At 40.7% G+C, this 21,816-nt stretch overlaps 2 protein-coding genes across 2 annotated transcripts in view; one reads left to right on the forward strand and one right to left on the reverse strand.

Moving 5' to 3' along the window:
- The window catches only part of SLC18A2 (solute carrier family 18 member A2), a 30,394-nt gene extending 24,496 nt beyond the window's left edge, over positions 1–5,898 (forward strand). The window contains exons 13-15 of the mRNA XM_069863769.1: positions 590–709; positions 2,481–2,614; positions 5,259–5,898. Of these exons, the coding sequence (XP_069719870.1) occupies positions 590–709; positions 2,481–2,614; positions 5,259–5,363 (359 nt within the window). The 3' untranslated portion in view covers positions 5,364–5,898. The remainder of the gene's footprint in view (positions 1–589; positions 710–2,480; positions 2,615–5,258) is intronic.
- Positions 5,899–8,342: 2,444 nt separating this feature from the next.
- PDZD8 (PDZ domain containing 8) overlaps positions 8,343–21,816 on the reverse strand; it is a 52,816-nt gene continuing 39,342 nt past the window's right edge. Inside the window, exons 4-5 of the mRNA XM_069863187.1 lie at positions 13,949–14,111; positions 8,343–12,901 (exon numbers count right to left, since the gene is read on the reverse strand). Coding sequence (XP_069719288.1) covers positions 10,653–12,901; positions 13,949–14,111 — 2,412 coding nt within the window. The 3' untranslated portion in view covers positions 8,343–10,652. The remainder of the gene's footprint in view (positions 12,902–13,948; positions 14,112–21,816) is intronic.

Below are 21,816 nucleotides of genomic sequence, written 5' to 3' on the forward strand. Positions count from 1 at the left end.
AGGCTGAGAAAGTTAGGATTGTTTAGCCTGGAGAAGGCTCTGGGGGAACCTCATAAGAGCCTTCCGGGACCTGAAGGCGCTACAGGAAAGCTGGGGAGAGGCTCTTAGTCAGGGAGTGCAGGGATAGGATGAGGGGGAAAGGTTTTCAGCTGAAAGAGGGAAGATTGAGATGAGCTCTTAGGGAGAAATGTTTTCCTGTGAGGGTGGGGAGGCAATGGAAAAGGTTTTCCAGAGAAGCCATGGCTGCCCCACCCCTACTGGTGTTCGAGGCCAGGTTGGATGGTGCTTTGAGCAACCTGATCCAGTGGGAGGTGCCCCTGCCCATGGCTGGAGGGGCTTTAAGGTCCCTTCCAACCCAAACCATTCTATGTTTCTATGAAGTGTCACACACACGTCTATACATGTCCATATCTGACCTCAAACAGAGCGAAGATCTTGAGTCTAAGATAAAACTTTTGCTTACTTAGTTGTTCTTGTACATTTAGTCATTTTTTTCATCCCTTTTTAGCACATAGTTGGCCAAGATAGGAAAAAACAAATAAACAATAATAGCATTTTCCTGAAATGCATTTCCCTTCCTCACAATCAGGAATGGTGGACTCCTCCATGATGCCAATTATGGGTTACCTTGTAGATCTGCGTCATGTGTCGGTCTATGGCAGCGTGTATGCAATAGCTGATGTTGCCCTTTGCATGGGCTTTGCTGTAGGTAAGTCCAGCCCTTTCCTTTTCAATGTGCACTTGCAGCCCAGAAAGCCAAACCTGTCCTGGGCTGCCTCAAAAGAAGTGTGATCTGCAGGGTGACAGAGGGGATTTGCCCCCTCTGCTCTGTTCTGGTGAGACCTTACCTGGAGCCCTGCTTTCAGTTCTGGAGCCCTTAGCACAGGAAGGACGCGGATCTGTTAGAGCAAGTCTAGAAGACGCCATGAAAATGATCCAAAGCCTGAAGCACCTCCTGTATGAGGACAGGCTGAGAGAGTTGGGGTTGGTCAGGAGGATCTGTGGAGACCTTAGAGCAGCTTCCAGTGCTGAAAGGGGCTACAGGAAAGTTGGGGAGCACCTCTTTATGAGTGAGAGCAGAGATAGGATGAGGGGGAGTGGTTTTAAGCTGGAAGAGGGGAGATTGAGATGAGATCTCAGCAAGAAATGTTTTCTTGTAAGGAGAGGGAGGTCCTGGTCCAGGCAGCTGCCCCATCCCTGGAGGTGTTCAAGGCCAGGTTGGATGGGACTTTGAGCAACCTGATCCAGAGGGAGTTGTCCCTACCTGTGGCAAGAAGAGTTGGAACTGGATGGGCTTTAAGATCCTTGCAACCCAAACTATTCTATGTTTTTGTGACTCTGATTGTGTTCTGGCATCTGTTCCCATCCTCAATGTGATGCCGTGCTCAGCCTTGTTAGCTGTAAGAGGCTTGAAGGTGGCAGATACTGAACTGGAATAGGATATTCCCAGGAAAGAGGCCTTGGAACACTTAAAACTAACACCACCACTGTGCCCCTAATGGTCTGTGAGGGGAATAACTCTCCCCTGACCCCCTGCCTCTGTGAGTGCCTGATGCAGATGCCCTGGGAGCGTATCTACCTTCTTCAATTGATGTGGCTTATGGAGCCAGGAGAGGCTTATAGTATATTACAAGCATGTCTTTACATTCTTCAAATGCAGTGCTACAGACTAGGAGAAGTCTGTCTAGAAAGCTGCCTGGAGGAGAGGGACCTGGGGGTGTTGGTTGACAGCTGACTGAACATGAGCCAGCAGTGTGCCCAGGTGGCCAAGAAGGCCAATGGCATCTTGGCTTGGATCAGAAACGGCGTGACCAGCAGGTCCAGGGAGGTTATTCTCCCTCTGTACTCGGCACTGGTGAGACCGCTCCTCGAATCCTGTGTTCAGTTCTGGGCCCCTCACCACAAGAAGCATGTTGAGGCTCTGGAACGAGTCCAGAGAAGAGCAACAAAGCTGGTGAGGGGGCTGGAGAGCAGGTCTTATGAGGAGCGGCTGAGAGAGCTGGGGTTGTTTAGCCTGGAGAAGAGGAGGCTGAGGGGAGACCTCATTACTCTCTACAACTACCTGAAAGGGGGTTGTAGAGAGGAAGGTGCTGGCCTCTTCTCCCAAGTGACAGGGGACAGGACAAGAGGGAATGGCCTCAAGCTCCGCCAGGGGAGGTTTAGGCTGGACATTAGGAAAAAATTTTTCACAGAAAGGGTCATTGGGCACTGGAACAGGCTGCCCAGGGAGGTGGTTGAGTCACCTTCCCTGGAGGTGTTTAAGGCACGGGTGGACGAGGTGCTAAGGAGCATGGTTTAGTGTTTGATAGGAATGGTTGGACTCGATGATCCGGTGGGTCTCTTCCAACCTGGTGATTCTATGATTCTAAATCAATTTGTAAAACGTGAGTTTTGTATAGAAAATTACTGTTGTTTAAAGTGACTGCTGCAAATGCTGGTTTTGAGCAATCTTCAGAAAAGGCCATTTTCATTTACACAAGGTCCCTCTGCTGGTGGTGCCATCGCAAAGGCCATTGGATTTCCATGGCTCATGACAATTATAGGGATCGTGGATATCCTCTTCGCTCCTCTCTGTTTTTTCCTTCGAAGTCCACCTGCCAAAGAGGAGAAAATGGTAAGCAGAACATGTTCTTTTTTTCCTTTTGGGTTCTGATATTTTGGGCTGGTTTTGGGTTTTGTGTTTGTTTTGTTTTCAGTGAAACACATAAGAATTTATTTCTGCATTTTTGCCTCTGATTCCCCCAGTACAGGACCAGCACAGTTTATTTAGCCCCATGCATCAACTATGGAATGAGGTTTCCCCTTCTTAGGGATATGATTTAGTAGTGAACAGGTACGCTTGGGCTTAATGATCTCAAAGGTCTCTTCCAACCTAGGGATTCTATGCTTCTTTCTACATACAGGAGGTAAAAAGGAAAGCGTTTTATTAGTTACATTTTACAAAGTCCCATATTCAATATTGTAAAACAAACAGGGTCCAGCAGACATTCATTCACCTGCAATAGCATACGCTGGGGTGGAGCCAGTATAAAAGGCATTTTTATGTTCCTTGAAGTGCCTGACTGTTCTGGCACTTTGTGTGTCTCAATCTATTTTTCTCCATGCTCTTCTGCAGTATATTTTGCACGATGTTTTTTTCCTCCTCCTTCTTTATCCGTGCAGATCATCTGCCCTTATAAATTAACAGCTTTTCTTATCCTGTCTGTACCATAAGTCTTATCCTGATAATTTTTTTAACATAACTTTGACAATGACTGGTTTTCTGTAGCAGTCCCTGCTCCCCAGCTGCTTGGCCAAAGCAGTGATCTTGCCTGGTTCCTTGCAGATGAGTTCCAGAGCAGGTGAATGTGTTGTGATACATCCCTAAAACTGGAGGCTAAGAGACCCAAGTCATTAGTGATACTGCAATTAACAGCTTTTGACAGGCTTTTCTCCCTCATCAATATTCACATTTGCTCTCTGTATACATCTAAGTCTATTTTCCCCTAGACCCAGAGTGAGGAGTTCTCCTGGTTATTCCATGAGTTCTACCCCAGGACACACACAAATGTGTCTCCTCTGGATGACTGTTTGCTCAGCCTGTGACCCCCAAAAAATATCCCTGCTTTGGTTTTGGTATTCTGTTTCCTCTGTTTCCCTCTTCTCTCTACTATTCTCCTCTCTCCCTTCCTTTCCCAATTGTGCAGCTCAATTTGCTCTTTCTTATAATGTCCTTCATCTTCTCCCCTTTTCTGCTGTTGCAAGACTTGCTGTTCCTATAGATTTATACTAAATCGGGTTCAGAAGACCTCTTACTGCAGGATGGGACCCATTGCTTTGCTCACTAGGTTTCCTCTGCTCACCAAGAAAGTGGGAATCTCCCAAAAGAATTACAAGGCAGAACAATCCCTGTTGGGACTCCAGGGCTGGAAAATCCTTGGGCATAAAATGTAGTTGCTAATTGTTTATCTGAGTGAAAAGGCAATTTAATTTTGTGTGGCCATGGTCTTGAGTTGCAGCCCCACATCCCTGCAAGGTAGGAACAGAACCTGCTGTGAAAGATGCTCGCTCTTTGTACTGGCAGGAGCAGAGCAGAAGCTGGAAAAAAATGAATCTGACTGAAACAGTGGCAAATGTGAGGCCAAAGACCTTTCATTTTGCACATATTTGGACTGCAGAATCCCAGAGATTCCAGTTAATCCTTTCTCCTGACCTTTGCGGACTGCACTGATTTATTTTTTTTTTAACACACTGACTAAGGCTGAGGAACAGAAAAGCTGCTGTTTGGTAGAAATATGACATTTATCATGGGCTTTCCTTGTAACAGTGACCGCTGAAGAGACAGGATCTCTCCCCACTGCCTAAACACCTTCCACAACATCTGCATCCCCCCAAATAACTTTAAATCGCAGAATCATAGAATGGTTTGGGTTGGAAGGCACCTTAAAGCCCATCCAGTTCCAATCCCCCTGCCATGGGCAGGGACACCTCCCACTGGACCAGGCTGTTCGAAGCCCCATCCAACCTGGCCTTGAACACCTCCAGGGATGGGGCAGCCACCACTTCCCTGGGCAGACACAGAGGTGACTCATACTTCCAGCGTGGCTGCTCTCAGGGAACCGATGTAGCATTTCTTTTGGGTTCAGAAAGAGTTAAAGGAGAGTCCTTACTTTGTGCTCTTTGCATAATTAATTAAGCTTGGGCTTTAATCACACTCAACATGGAATCAGTTGCAGAATTGCTGCGAGTGCAGGCTCCTAGAAAAATTCACCCAGAAGGATGAGATATTGTGGCTGGCCCTCGACTATGATAACCAGGTTTAGGTGGCCAGGGGTGTTGAGCTGTGGTATTGTGTCCAACGCTCCCAGCAGAGCCTGGTTAGGCTGTTCTGGAGCTCTGTGGAAAGGGGTGGGGAAAAGCAAAGCTCATAAGGGGGTCTTGGCTTGGGCAACAGGCCTCCTTGTTCATTCGTCTGTCTTTTAAGAGTTGGCAATGCAATATCAGAGAGTTAAATTGTTGTAACTGGAGAGCAGGCAGATGTATTTGAACTTACAACACGGGCTCAAGTACTGCTTCCACTACAGTAATAGAAAGTGGCTGGTGATGTCTCCAGGGCCAAGATCCCACCTATGGACTTGATATACTCTCATTGAAATCCATCTGGGTTCTCCTTTGAAAGGGTGAATCCCTGACTGGTGAATGGCTTTGGGTTGGAGGCAACCACGGAGCTCAGCTGGATGCAAAGCACTGATGTTCATATTCCCACTGTTTTCTTCTAGGCGATACTCATGGATCACAACTGTCCTGTGAAAACAAAGATGTATACCCAGAACAACATCCAGTCCTACCCCATATGCGATGAAGAAGAATATGAAAGTGATTAAAATGAACATGAAAAGCCATATAATGTATTTTTGGTGTACAAAATGCAGTGTTTCATGTGAAACATCTCATCCAGATATAGATTCTAGTTGTACTGTACCTTTAATAGTGAAACCGTCGAGCAAACCAAAGGTATATTATCCATCCCAGACTGCCAACCGCCTTATTAGGGGGGGAAAGCTTTTATAGAGGATTTGTATAGTGTTAATCTTTATTTTCTGTATTTAATTTTATTGAATATCACACTATATTTTGATTAAATGTGTAGTATAAAGCTGTATAAACGTGAATTTTCACTATTTGTTTTTTAAATCCAACCCATTAACTCAATATTCCATGTTTTGTTTGGAGTCATAAGTTGCTGCTGAGAGCTTGGGTCTCTCTCCTCTAATTGCGGAAAAAAAAAAAAAGGAAAACTCAAGGAACATCTATTAATTTGCATCCTTTTACATGGTACCCTCGTAAGTACACAGGCAGGCCCTGAAGGCTGGATTTCAGACCACAGACACCACTCTGAGTGTTTTGATTGACTTTAGATCATACATGAGTAAAATAAAAGGCATAACTTTGCCAAATGTAAAACATGAGCTCTCCCTGAACCTCTTGTGGAATGTTGGGGGAAACCATTTTCAACAGATGAGCGCATTGCTAGTAGTCAGGACTATTTAACGAAGTTTTAATTAACCAGTTGTGCAATAGGAAGCCTCCAAAACACCAGGTAGACAAATAGGTACGAATGAGTGCTGTTCTTATACCCTTAGGGGAATAAGAACAGCACGAAGAAACTTTTTCTGTCTTTTGAATCTTGTATTTTTAACATATCTCAATTTTATTTTAGATGCATCTTGAGTAACTGGTTAAGAAAAGCTGTATTTAGTCTTAGCCTGTACTGAAAATAAGGTGATGAGCAGTTCAAACAAAAAACTTTTACATGTATTTGCATCTACATCTAGAAATTGAATATGGAATCACAGAATGGTTTGGGTTGAAAGGGACCTTAAAGATCATCCAGTTCCAAACCCCCTGGACACCTCCCACTGGACCAGGCTGCTCAAGGCTCAGATGTACTTAAATATGTATTTAATTTGAAAAACAGAAGTTAATATTAACTTTACTTCTAAAAAAAAAAAAAACATGTTTGTTGCCAGCTTCTGTTCCCATTTGGGGACATTACTAGTCTGATACAGGTAAAGCACTGTCAGTCAGTCCCCACCTGCATGGGGAGAAATTAGCCTCTGGAAGAAAGTGGTTTAAAACCATCCCCTCTCACAGAATCATAGAAGGGTTTGGGTTGAAATGGATCTCAAGGATCTTAGAGTTCCAACCCCGCTGTGTGGGCAGGGCCACTTTCCTCTCCATATCCTTCTCAGCCGTGGTGTAGCTCCTCATTTGTACAATTCAAATCTTTATGTGCCTTCTTTCCTGTAACTGCAGCTGGTTTATGTACCACAACATAGAGATGATGTTTACATAGAGTTTTGTAAAGTGTATATACCGTGGTCAGAAAAATATGATCAATAGAGTGGATCAAATTTCCAGTATTGCTTTGTCAATAACGATGCATTCAGACCCCATTAAAATAAAGTTATCTAAAAGGAACTCATCATCTATTGTAATGAAGATAAAATAATAGTAATAAAAAAAGAATCCTCCTCATGCTTTGTTGTATTTTGCTGTGTGTTAGACGGGGGGAAAGCTAACATATAGGGGGAAAGCACATCTCATTTTTAGGCCATTTAGAACTTGGGACACATCATTTTCCCTCCAGTTCATAAACACACATGACTTGTTTCAGTAACTGTGACAGCTTCCCCGCTCAGCCCATCCTGTGGCTGCTGGGCAGAGGAAATAGAGAAAGCCAGGAGGTGCAGCACCAGGGCCCGCTCTGGATATTCTTTAAGTAAGGGTGAAGAATCATGGAATGGTTTGGGTTAGAAGGGACCTCACAGCCCATCCAGTCCCACCCCCTGCCATGGGCAGGGACACCTCCCACTGGATCAGGGGCTCCAAGCCCCATCCCACCTGGCCTTGAACACCTCCAGGAATGGGGCAGCCACCACTGCTCTGGGCAACCTGGGCCACAGCCTCACCACCTTCATTGTGAAGAACTTCTTCCCAAAATCTCATCTAAATATTCCCCTTTCTAATTTAAAGCCATTTCCCCTCACTTTGTCACTCTACGCCCTTCTAAAAAGCTCCTCACCAGCTTTCCTGTAGCCCTTTCAGGTACTGGAATGCTGGTCTAAGGCCCTGACAAAGTTCAGATTTTCCTACCCTGGAGGAATAAGTGATGCAACACAAACTCTATTGGCCAAGTCAGGCAGTAACTTCAGGTCACAGCAAATGCACACCAAAAAATGGGTTTCTTTCCTATTTTGTGTAATTTTCTGTTTGACTTTAAGTGCAATAAAGTCACTTGCTTCATTTGCTCCCACAGCTTGGTTTTCCCCTGTAGTAGTAAGCTTCCACGCATGCTTTATTTCTCACTGGGGGCGGGGGGGGGGAAGCCCAAGGGAAGGAATTATAAGGGGAAAAAAATGATTAGATTAGTAAACCAGTAATGATTTCTTTAGTTATGCATTAAGATTTTCTGAAGGACAGGGCAAGACAGAAGTTTTCTTGGGCAACCCCTTCCCCTGCCCTAACTCTGGTGGTCGTTGCTATCACCAATAAATGAACAGCAATAGGATTTGAGCAGAGCCTGAAGGTCTTAAAGCTCACAAGTGCCCTTAGTACTTCATAAGATTCTCTAGCTCTGTGAACAATCAACTGGAATCACTATTGGGAAAGATATTTATGTCTACTATTAAACTGTGTAGAATAAAAATAAGAATGCCTAAAAGCCCAATTAACCCAGCAATGGGTAGTTTTGTTTAACACAAAATGTGTGGCTTTCTCCCCAAAACCTTTCCTCTAAGTAGTAGATTTAGATGCTTAACTACTGCAATATAAACAAAAAAAATATATTAACACAATGCAAAGAAGTTGATAATTTAGCAAAACTATTTTATTAAAGCTTATTCTCATGATAAAATAAGAGCCAACAAAATCATATTAGGCAGATCTTCTGCAAATGTGTGTAGCTGCCACCTATTTGGATATCATTAAGTCAAGATATTCTTGCTTTCTGTGGTATTTTTTATTTTCAGCTATTTACAGTCAAGCACGAAGCAAAGATTACACCAGGAATGTAGTATTACAATTTTCCCCTTGAGATTCACTGCTTATTGTAATTAATGCCAAACAGGAATTTGTGTTTTCCTTCTTAATCACTAAAATGCAACTATTTTGCTCTTTCCCATTCGGCAGATGTAAAAATATTGCACTACATTGGATTTCTCTCTCACAATCATCATTAGCAATGCTCTAAGAGGAAAACTATGCCCAGCTTTTCTCACCCACTGCATTACATGAGTCAATTTAAATGCATTTGAATGCATTTTTAAATGAGTATTTGCATTGTTTTCACAGCTCCTTCATGTGTATCAGGGTTTGAAAGATGTACTTGGATATATCTGAAACCTTTTATAGTCCGTAAGCAAACACTGATGGAGATTGACTACATATCACCACCAATGGTAAAGCCACCAAGAGAATGGAGTGGGGAAGTTCTTAATAGGCATCTCAAGCAAGTATAGGTTAAATAATTTTTATTCAATAAGGGAAGCTAATTTTGTGCGGTTATTTGCTGAAGCTTAATTTCAGAAGTGTGTCACATGCTTATTTTAGCATGGATAGTGTTTTCCATACATCACCTAAGTATCAACTGCCCAGAACTCATAAAAAGTGCAATAGTTGCATGAGTGGAAGTATCTGTTCTGTTTGGTTTTTTGTTTGTTATTTTACCCATCACAAAAGAAACCAAGAAGAAAAATTCAATGGAGAGGCACATTACCTGAAGATTTCAATGAGTTATTTTACCATCTCAGATTCAATTCCATTTCCACAAAGGCTTTTTTTTCTACTACCAGTGATAATGATACCAGTACCTAACACAGTACCTAAAATAAAGATGGTATTTGATGTGGCATTTCTATACACAGAAGATGGAACAAGACATGTTTACAGGAAATAAATAAAAAAATAATGGCCTTAGCCAGGTGATGCTAAGATCCACAGTTCACACGTAGCACAAGACCAGACAGTCCTTTTCAAAAGCTGCTGGCTGAAAGTCTTCCTCATCTCTACTGGGCTCGCTTCTTTTGACCCCAACAAAACCTGTTATACACATTATAAGACATTCTTCTGACAAAGGCGATCTTTCTGCTCTGTCTACTCTGTGCAAGAAGCTGAACAGAACTTACCACTCTATGATTACTCAAAAGCATTGAGAGAACACCATTTTGTGAAGTATTTTGTACCTTAAGCCTTCAGAAATTGAAAAGTCTGCAGCAAAATATTACTATTTTTTTAAATTAAACCACCATTACATGCTTTTTCATAGAATGCAATTAAACCTCCAACTCCTGTGAAGAACAACACTTAAAACATGTCATTTTGCTCTTTAAGGAAGCCAGGTTCTTATCTCAAACATTCCCAATTAAATCATTACGAGATACTGGTATGTCCTTTGACACATATCATTATTCAACTATGGTACAATAGCCCAAAGTTCTAAGAAGGACTATTTCTAGCATAGCACTACTACATTTCATGTTAATTCCGAACTATGAGAAGTTCTTGTATTAAAAATATAGAAAACAAATGATATGCAACGTTAACTGCAGTAAATATTGACCTTTTGTTTACTCTCATGGCATGTTTGGCAAAAAAGACACAACTACCTACAAGATGCACATTAACCACGATCAACACCGTAAAGCCCGGTCCCTCAGTGATTTCTGTGTCAGTCATCAACTTCGGCATGCAACAAGCTTATTTGTTTTTCATCATAGAATGGAAACAAAACGTTTCAAAACTTCTGCCAGTTTTCTGTTGAAAACACTGGCTCCAAAAAAAAATAAAATAGAAGAGGGAGAAGGGGGCAAATAAAACACAAAGGACACCACATATGGACATGAAATGGTAAGGTTTCATACTTAGAAAAAATAAAAATAAGTTATTAAAAATAAATTTCCAATATAAACCCCAAACTGTAGTTTCACCCAGCCAGTTTAACCAAATGATGGCGCTGTAGCTGGAAAAGAACCATAACTAGCCATACTCTTACACAGGCAAATAACTGTGGAGAAGCAGGACATGTACATTATACCAGTGTTTTAAATTAATTTGTGTGTTTAAGTGCAAAGTAATCTTTTAGTCCAACCCTTCAAAGGCTAAATACATAACTATCAGCCTACTGCATCAAGAGGATCAACTGGTTCTTCCGATATGTTGAATGTTGGAGCCTCCGTCAGACTGACATCTTCGTTATCAGTTTCTTCTGCTGGTCTGTGTTCCTCTGCATCTTTAGTCACTTGTTTGCATTCCTCTGCATCTTTAGTCACTTGTTTGCATTCCTCTGCATCTTTAGTCACTTGTTTGCATTGCCGCTCTACTGACATGTTCTCCAAAGACTCGAGATCCTCAATGCCCGCCCTGTAATGGATCATTAGCAGCGTAAGGGCCTGCAGTCTTTCACCAGACTTAACCAGTGCAGCAGAAATCAAGGCTTTTTTCCTTGCATCGGTTGTCTCCTTTTCTTCTTTAACAAGTGAATTATTATTTTCCAGCTCCTGGTCTATCTCATTCTGCAACTTATCCAACATAAATTCCAATTTCTGCAAACGCTCCTCTGTGGGTAAACTTCTATAGAGATCTCGTCCAATCTCCTTCACTGCAATGAAGACGCTGTCATCCAGACCGCCCTCTTTTTGGACCAGCTTTGTCCCAGTACCTGCTGCACGTTTGGAAGGACTGCTTGGCCCGCTTATTTCAGTATCGCTACTTTCGTTATCAGAAGTGTTTGGTGTGTGCTTTGGTGAAGGTTCTACCGGCTCTGTTCCTTGCTCCGAAAGGCGAGTTTTGGGAACCTGACGCAGGTTTAACAAGCGAGTGCTTGTGTTGATGATATGCCTGGTCAAACCTGTAGTTCTGTTAACAGATTTAGATTCCGAATCAACACGAGAGGATGCAGCTTGGGGAGCTTCCTGCCCTTCCGTTCTACAACCTCCCACAGGTCGATCAAGCCGCTTCGCAGCTCCGATACAAAAGGGCATCTCATTTAGACATTTGTCTTGACATTTTTTATGGCAAACATAAGCACAGAGCATGCACTGCGAAGCTGCTTTAGTCCACACTTTCTTTTTGCAGTAATCACACCATGTTGGGTTCTGAAACTGAGTATCTTGAAAGTTATGCGTGTTCTCCATATAAACAATTTGTCCCAAATAAGGATCCTCTTTCTGGACTGTACGAGCTTCTTCTTCCAAATGGCATTCCCTTTCCTTCTCCATAAGAAAGGTTGAATCATCGACTTCACCTTCTTTTAAATATTTGAAGTGTAAAGTTATATCACCATAACAAAATTTTTCATTGAATCCCTTGTGCGTTGTCAAGTTCCGCAATGCTGTTCTAGTGACTGCTGCTTTGGATGCAGGAGCATCCAGTTTAAACGTTCCAGCATATTCCATTGAGGATGTAACTAGAGCATCTAAAGCGATTTCTTCAAGTTTTATGCTTGTATATCCTAAGCAGATGAACCCACCTGCTTTGAAAGGGTCCCTGCACCACAGTGCAACGTTAAGGTACTTATGGTATCCTTCTACTTCAAACAGACAGGAGGATGTTCTCGTCCTTGGCCATCTGCCTTGTTGGGCTTTGTAAGGAATTTCTGGTGATTCCCATGCTTTATGATCATCTGCACTATCTTTGTAACTACGTGCATTTTCTGGAAGTCCCTCTTTTGATGTATCTTGTTTTGGTGCTGTTACTTTTGGTACTATTGGGTCTTCCATTTGATCACTGTTCTTTACTACCTTCTCTGTACATTTCTCTCCATTATTTGCAGGTGGAGGTGGCCTCTCTGGTTTTTCAGAGGATACACCTCCAATTTCTAACAAATTTTGAGACTCACTAGTAGACAAAAACTTACATTGTGGTCGAGGTGGCACAGGAGGCTTTGTACCGGATCCTTGTGGTTGTTTACCTGATTGCTGTAGTGACTCTGAACTCTCAACAGTTTTGAGTGTTGCCACTTTAGCTCCATCTTTTTGTTGCATCTTTGATGTTGTCTGATAGTTTCCTAAATGCAGTTTTCGATTCAGAATTGGAGATATAGTTCCAAGTGGTTTAGCAGCAAGCGTTACTACTGAACGTTTGGGACTTACGGTCGTTGGCAGATCTTCTTTTTGGTCAGGCGATTCACAAGCCAGTTCTTCAAAATCTAAATCTAAATCTCTGTTATCAACATCAGTTGATAAATTAGCTTGGTCATCTTCCGGCTGGGTCAAGAAGGCAGAGTCTTCCAGTTGTCCAAATCCATCCTGCAGTGCTGAACCATGCTGATTATACCCAACAGGCCTTTCGTAAAAGACTAAAACTCTGTCCCCAGCCTGTCTAATGAGCTTCAACACTTGGACAGTTGACGTGATTTTAACATCTATTAGAAAAGAAAAAGAAAGATTATATTTTAATTATGATAACAATCTAAATGGCCCCAAATAGTCAACAAACATGCTTAGATCTTTCATTATTATAGTAACTGTTGCTCACCAACAGAGGAAGTCAATTATGACAGCAAAGCTTAATTAAAATGTAACAGATGGATCCTTTCTGTTTTATTCCTACAAATACATCACTTCAGGAGCTGGAAATTATACTAGGATACATACTCCAGCTTCCTGTTTGTTACTAATGCTGTAATCTTATAGAGTAACATTGATTTTATATGCTAACATTTCTAACCTTTGATTATAAGTTTGGACTTTTCAGCAGCAGGCATTTAACAAAGGATTCAAAAGAGACAGGCATCTTTAAATATGGTTATAATTACAGAAGCAAGCTAACAAAGAAAATAGTTCCAATGTGTTAACAAAGTACAGGCACGATGCTATATTCTCAGTGTGCCTGAGGGAACTGAACCCCCTCTCTCATCAGATTTCAGACCCTTTTAACAGCATCTGCAGCCTATGGTAAGATTCAGCAAATTATATGCAAGTTAAAATATCTTAATGAGCATACAGTCCAAATAAAGTCATGCAGGCCATCATGTAAGAGCGAACACTCCCTTCTTCTAGGGCAATCATCAATTCCCTCTTCGGAGCAACTTAAAACACTTATAAATCACTAAGGCAATGCAATGGGGATTCAGGCAGTACGTAACCTCAGGAACCCATTGCGCTGGTTAAGCTCTGGTCTGTAGAGAATCTCATTGCATCACTACTAGAGTAGTTCATAATACATTTACATTCAAATGTTTACTCAACTTTATTTTGGCTTTTACATAGCAGAGAGCAAATAAACATGCATGGAAATGAATTAAGTGAATGATAACCTTAAGTGCCCATAAATACACAAATGTTGGGTTTTATTCTGAGTGCCAGGCATAGCTGTAGGTGTTGAGAAAGGCAGTCTAGTTGAACTGTATACAGAAACATCCTTTCCTTTTGCAAGGCAATGCTTATTTTAAAAGCTGACTATTACTCACTGCCAATCGCTAGAAGCCTGTCTCCTCTCTGTAGATCAGCAGCTGCAGCAGGTGAGTTTGGAGTCACAGTTTCAATAACAACGTGCCCTGCATCATCTTCCTTGGGCTGCACGAGCCGGAGCGTGAGTCCAACGCTTTGCAGATTCCCTTTCACTAGTTCTGCCTAGAGAGAAAGAAGTTAAGAGTTAAAAATCTGTCGATTTAGTTGATTGCAAGGATTCCCAGTCACTAATGATCTTGTTTAAACTAAAATTAAGTGATATTATGAAGAAAGTTACATTAGGACATCCAATGACTTCACTGAGCATCACATAATGGATTTGCTGTCTGCCAATACGGTCTGTGCTTTGGGAGAGAGATGGAACCAAGCGTCACCAGTTCTGAAGGGCCAAATATGCCAAACTAGAAAGCTGTGCAAGGAACTGGCAGCTAAATAAATAAATAAGTATAGAGGTGTGTACATCTCTTCCACAGTTTATATGCTGATACGACACTGAGCAAGCCTGTACAAATATGAATCAGAAAGAACAGCAATACATGGCTCATACTCAAGTACCCCAGTCCTAACAAAGCCACAACCTCATCATCCATTTTATTGGAAAGAAGTTGTATTTAAGGAATACCTAGGTATTGTGCTTTGATTAGATCGCATTTATGGTATAAAAACCTGTTCCTGTACCTCTTCAGTACAAAAGGTATTTGGAGTAGAAAAACTTATTATTTACACATCGCTAAAGTATATTTAGAGCATATCTAAATAAATGACAACCTAAGAACTTTCTTCAAAGACTCAGAACCCTTTCCTCATATTTATCTTATGAGATCAAATTTAACTCAAAAATCTCAAACATTTTATTCTTTAAAAAAGAAAACAAAAAACCTGTCGCAGTCTCACCCCATGCTCATGTAGGGATCCGTTATAATTTGTAAGTCCCTACTGAATAACATATCTAAGTAGCAACCAATTGTTTACACATCTCAAAGTCTGAGAGCTTTGCCAACTTCTTTCTTAACACTGTCCTCAATGAATTAAAAACAAACCCCAAACCCACGCTTTTTCCTCAAAGGGCATTCCTTCTGGGCTGTTTCAAATGACTGCGTTCTATGATTCCACTGCAGTGCACTCTCTCTGTTCAAAAGGAGAACTCACAGTCTGTTTCAGCTCCGAGGAGAGAAGTTTAATTTGCTTTTTTTGATTCCCAAGAACAGAGAGACAGACACTGTTTGTAGAAAACCTCTATAGAAATATTTTATTTGGTTTCCATTTACTGAATAGAGGCAGACAGCCTTCTCCTCCACTCTGCATTTACTTTCTTGTTATTCAATTGTCTGTGTTTGAACTGTCTGGAGCTGATTCTCCTCTGCCGAGGACGTGTTCGTTTGCTTAGGTTTATACAATGCTTTTCCACAGATGAAGTGGGTTATTTAACTTCGGCACTTGACTCTCTCCTGGGCTGCATGGCTCTTGCTACTCTCCTGTGATGCTAATAGAATTGCATTTTTTTTTTGTTCATTGCTCAGTTCTTTACAGATATAAAAATGCCCCGCTAATTAACAACTGGCTTAAGAACAGCACTGAGTTTGAAGAAGACTTGCAACAACTTTCTAAGCTTTGCCACTGACATTCTGCATTTCCCACAGTCACTTGAAGATAATACTTTCTACCAGACTTTGTTAACATCTACTGTGAATATCCAGTAACATACACAAGAATAATAAAACCAAATACAAGCTTAGTTGCAGCTTCAACACTCGCAGTCCTTCCAAAACACAAATAAGTAGAGAGTTGGCTACAGAAACAACGGTGGAAGGGGGTTTACTTTGGGTTTGTTGTTCATTTAATTAAGGTCATTCCCACTTACACCAAAGAAACCCTGATACATAATTGAATATTAAAATTACTTAGCTGTTAAGAAATGAAAAAAAGTTTAAAAATAACTGTGGAAGAAAAGAGAACCTTCTTTTTTAAAGAAAAGAAAAACTTCTGCATTTGTCCCTTTTATATATGCACATATATATTAAAAAATATGGCTTTAAGCTAGCAATTCACTTGCTGTGTGGAAACACGATGAACACTTAGAACAATTTCAAACCGAACTAGTTGAACATTTTATTGGTCAAGAACACAAATGATGTGAACTTGCTGCGGCAGCACACAAACCCACAATGAAAACTCCTAAAATTACTCCCCTATGCTATGCATGTTATCACTGAACAACAATGAGACATTTTTGGGATTCACTGCAGACCCCAAGAACTCCATTTCACTGTGATGGCTCCTTTCACAGAATCAGAGAATGGTTTGGGTTAGAACAGACCTTAAAGCTCATCCAGTTCCAACAACCCCACCACGGGCAGGGACACCTCCCACCAGACCAGTCTTGCTCTCAATCTTGGTTGGAACACAATTCCCAAATCCTTGTGTCTACTAGATAAAAACTAAAGACCTGTTCTTCAGAAAGCAATGAGCCTTTCTTGAAAAAGAGAGAGGGAAAACAGGACCTGGTACTATAACATTTAGCACCTTGAAGAAAGGCACCAATGACCTCTAACCACTGCTAGTACTTGCAATCACGACAAACCGTGTGATGAACAAGAGATGGGAAAATGGCATAATTAGACATTAAAAAGGAAAATTGTTACTGGGAGCTCCTTACAGCATTTGTCCATACAGACTCTTAATCCTTTTGAGCTTCCTTTGAATCCAAGGACTTCTCTGAGCAGATCTCAACAGTGGTTAACTTAACAGTGGTAATATTCTCTAACGTAAAAGACTCAAAACCTCCAAGGTGATTCCCAGCATTTCCTCCCTCCCTCCTCTCCCAGGGCAAAATCACATAAAAGAAAAAAAGGGCAGCTGGGACTGGAGACACTCTGGTATCTCTGAACATTTGGCTCCCATGCAGGGACACTGACCGCAGAGCACAGCACGTACGACTCACTGATGGCAAGGAGGCTTCTGATATTCCACCAGTATCTGACGGAAAGTATCTGATGTTTGTGGAAGAAGAGATCCTTTGAACATAACAGCAAAGCTCATCTCAACTTCTTATTAACTTTGGCACTGTCACAAGCTTTCTCACTGACTATATTGGTCTTATTTACTAACCCAAACCAGATGAATAATTTCCTTCATTTTTCTCTCAGTGAATATCAATGTTTCATCAAATGATGATCCCAACCAACACCCGCAGGTAAACACTGTTTCAAACTCTCCAAACACCCCCCACCCCAACAAGGACACTCACAAAACGCAGCACCTTCGTACACCCAAGCACAGCTACTTTATGCTTTTCTGCCTCTTGATAATAAACACAGAGCCAAAGATCTGCTGGAACATGAAACATCAGAAAGACAAAAATCAGCTGACAGAGCTTAGAAGAAAATTGCTGATAATGGAAGGACATTTATTATCAAGGCAGCTTGCTGCAAGAGGGAAAAATTAACAGCTGAGCCTAGGAGAAAGGTAAATTTTAACCAATTGTCTATACCATATTAAAGCAAGATTGTTTTAATTTTATATAATTAATAGCTCTATTATATGAGTTCCTGCAGTCCTTAGTAGTTACTTAAATAAGGAGCAAGGCAAACAGACAGTATTCCGTGCTTGTGAAGGGAAGGCATACAGTTTGAACAATATACATTAAAAGAATTAGAGCTGAAGTGTGTCATGGAACTTAGAAAATGAACCTTTTTTAAAAAGGGAAGCAACCTTTAGACTATTTATGAAATACTTGTTGAGATTAAGATGCAACAGAACAGGAATGACTTGGGGGGGGAATGAAAAGAAGTAATTTCCTTTAGTGTTTTATTACTCCGGAAAAAAACACCAAGAAGAGGACACAAGATGTCCACTCACTTTAAAGTTAATAAAACATTTTGATGCGAGGTTGTGAATGCCTGATTTTTACAGAACAAAGTCTATAAGCACTGATTTCAAACTGCAAGCTGTACTTCATTTACATGCATCAGCATACAAGCCACTGCAGAGCACAGCACCCTCCCCCCCACGTCACCTGCACTTCAATACTGGAGTACGCTCTGCAAATACAATGCAGCACAAAATTACATTGTGTATCACAGCCCTTCCTTACCTCAGCCTTGTCACAGATGTTGGATGACAGTGAAAAATCAGTTTTTCCAACCATTTTTAACACACTGACACTGAACAGCTACATAGCGATCATTCAGAAGTTTAGAGCTTGCTAATACTAATTAAATGGTCAAATATTTAGATTAGTGTCAACACAGGATACAGTATTAATCTTCAAAAGCTTCACTAAGTTATCAGTCTGAAAGAACTTGAAAAAGGGATTATAAGCAAACACCTCCCTTATAGGCAAACAGAAATGTGATTCCATCCCATTTACTATTTGCTTCCAAAACGGCACCTATGAAGTTATTTTTGAACAGGGAGGTGAGAGTGTCATCAATAAAATTGTAGCCTCACAATTACAATGTAAGTTAACGTTAGATATAATGTTAGACATAATAAATAGTGTCCATCAATAAATACAGAGATTACAACACCTAGACAAGTATGTATGACAACCTCATAGTGCCATGTCATTCAGGTGAAGTTTAAAAACTATTAGATGCAGATAAAACTAAAAAGCCACCAAATTAAGCCACAGCATAAGAATTGGAACATAAGACTCCTGCTTTTAAATTACTTATTTTCAGGAACTTTTAAAACTCAATTTTACTCTGACGGATATTCCATATTTGCTTAGCAATTTAAGGCTCAGCTTGCCAGGGTGCTGGGTCATCTCATTGAAACTACAGATCACCCCAATAAGTTGAATCAAATGATTCTTGAGGTTCCTTCCAACATGGCATTCTGTGATTTGTAAACATTAACATAATAAAGCTTTAATTAGAATTTAGTAGCATGTCACATCCTTTTGACTAAATGCTAAGAAAAGCTTGATCACCCAAGCACGTAAGAAAACTGATTTCAATGACTTTAGATCAACTAAAGAATACTATTTTCACAAATATTTCCCAGCCCCTATCCGTGGTCTGTACCACACTGTGCATATCACAAACTGACACCATGTCAGATGAAAAACTGACTTTCATTATTTCCATAATTGAAGTTATATCTTAAAAGCTAAGCTGTTTCTGTCCTAAACTCTGTATCAAGACTTCTATGACAATAACTAAGATCCTATTTTTTGCTCTGTGAGGCTTCTTCGATACCAAAGAAACACACCTTGAATACCAGACCTGGCTAAAAATCTTCATTTTTCCCTTCATTCCCAGGTTTACATTGATTCAGTTAAGTTCAAATATGTTGGTTTCCTGTCCCCTGTTAACGTTTTTATTATATCTTGCCGAAACATATTAGAGAAATATGTTGGATGAGCGTGCATTTGTTCCTGATATACCAGGACGGGGAATGGGGGGACTTCTTTGTTTTTTTTTTCAAAATAATATACACATTATATATGTGTGTCTATAAATTAAATTAGAATTTTAAATATATGAATAAAACTGTCAATATGAGATTAAAAGGAAGATATGCTGCTTACAAAAAAAATATGCTGCTTATAAAAGAACTCACTTGTCAAACAGCAATCCTGAAGATTCCTATCTTCACTCTTGCACAATTCGTCTTACAGCATGCATCTGAGCAATTCAGGTTTTTTTGCTGGGCAGAATAAATTCGATAAAACCACCAAAAACTTAAGACACAAAGCCAAACCAGTTTGGAAAAGCTAATAAACGCAGAGTGAGCTTTGGCCATAAAGCAGATATCAATAAAAAGAAAACTTCAAGGCAAAGAGGGCCGAGTTACAGTGAATATTAAAAATAGGAAAGTTTTTTTCAAAAATCTTCCTCCACAGGCATTTTATGGAATTTATTTAGGTGCAGCATTGCATTTTCTTAATCCATCCTATCCCGTTTTGTTTGCTAGTTAAACCCTCCCTTGACCCTACTCAACATTCACCGTAGTGGGTTTCTGGACCAGGGTAATCCCTCACATTTTAGACGCAATTACTTGCTTGTTTTTTGCTTTCCCTAGTGTCCTGCTTTTCTCCATTGCAACTCCTAGTCTTCTCTGAAAACCCCTGGCTCTAGAGGGGTTTTGCTGTTCTCAGCAGCCGTTCACTCGCCTCATCTGTTGTCCACCAAAAGCCAACCTTTTACAGTGATCACCTTTTACACCAAAGAACTCCAACCAATACATTCTGTCTGGAAAACAGCCTTCAGCAGTAAAACAAAGGAATTGGCCAACACCCAAAATCATCTGAAGAATAATTATTCACACAATTTTTCTAGCACAAATATTTGCACTATCAGAAAATATGTTCTTCAGCTTTTTTAGTTTTATTCCATATTGCCAATTTTGCATCTTTACACATATAATTGTATTCTTGAATCAGCTGAAAATGCTTGCAGATTGGAGTATAAAAGCCAACTAAAGCACCGACTAACTAGAAAATGAGGTATTGATGGCACTACTGATCATTCCCTGCACACAGTTTTATAGAATTGGCACACCTTTGTGCCTTTTTGGGTGTCACTGAATGGATACTAAAATCATTATCTTGTGGGCTCTTCATGTTTCCAAACCAGAAGGAAATTCCAAAGGAGTTTTATAAAACCACCCCCGTCTAATGTAATGGATTGACTCATCCACCAGCACAGGTATCTCAGCAAGTTCAGCGTGGCCACCACAGACTTCTTGAAGGGAGCTCTGACCACCGATGAAGTAGGGGAATTACATAAACTGTCACTTTAGAAATGGCTAAGTTTAAACACTAGAAAACAAAGCATCCAGAGAGCAGTTTAGAAAGAAACATTGTACTCCTAATAGCACTGGACTTTTTAAAACCCCTCTTTAAGCTGTGAAAAGCTCAGCTCCAGAAAAAGATGTGTTTTTCTCCAGCTATAGTTTCCATTCTCCCTGATCTCCCATCTCTGCTGATGCACGCGACCTGCATACCACCTTCCCATTTCTTCTCCCCTTAACCAAGAACAATAAAACCCAAAACCAACTAACACATCCCCCGACACGCACACATGAAACACCTTTGCCTTCAAAAGATTTGTTCCATTTACCGGCATCTGGAAACGGCCAGTAAGTAATCAGTTCTTCTCCTTTCCTGTGAGTGAAACAGAAGCGTACACGCTGACTTCAAACCCGCCACCCTGTGTTTTGATGGCAAAGCAGTCACAAAAGATCAATCAGCCCACTCAGAGTTCAATGTTGAGGCTAAATCCTAGCACAGAGAAGTAAGTGCAGCTGAGATATGTCAGGTATTATCAATGTTATATCACTGTTCCGCAGTGTGGCCCTACTTTTCGCTGCTCTGAGAGTGGAGATTTCTGATTTTCTCATTTCTCCATTGCTTTTAATCCCCTCTCGTCCATTTCAAGTGTTTAAGTGTAACAGAACTTTCTCCAAGCTATACTGAAAGCTGTTTTTAAGCAACAGAATTCCCCATTAATGGGTGCGTCACACTTTAGCCACCTCAATTAATAAAATAAAGCGTGGCACACACATTCTATTAAAAGAACCAAACAGCGTTATTAATGAAAAAGTCTGTACAGCAAATTTGTCACAGAAAGGGAAACCAGGCTTAGAAGCAATGAACTTGCCACCTCTGCTTTCTTTGTAAGGTCCGGAATAGCCACCAACTTGGCTTTCTGTGGAATATTAGGAAGATGAGATTTTTTTTTAATGACAATAAAAAAGGGAAAAAATAGAAGTTAGACCATTTGCTGTTACTTTTTCCAGCTAAAGGAAGACACAGCCACCTCAGGTGAAGGCAGCAGTTTTCATTTTGGGGTTTTTTTTTGGTGGGTTTTTTTGTTTGTTTGTTTTCACTTTAAGGAATAAGCTAATTTATGGATACATT

Source organism: Phaenicophaeus curvirostris, chromosome 9 (assembly GCF_032191515.1).
Source record: "Phaenicophaeus curvirostris isolate KB17595 chromosome 9, BPBGC_Pcur_1.0, whole genome shotgun sequence".
Classification (NCBI taxonomy): Eukaryota; Metazoa; Chordata; class Aves; order Cuculiformes; family Cuculidae; genus Phaenicophaeus; species Phaenicophaeus curvirostris.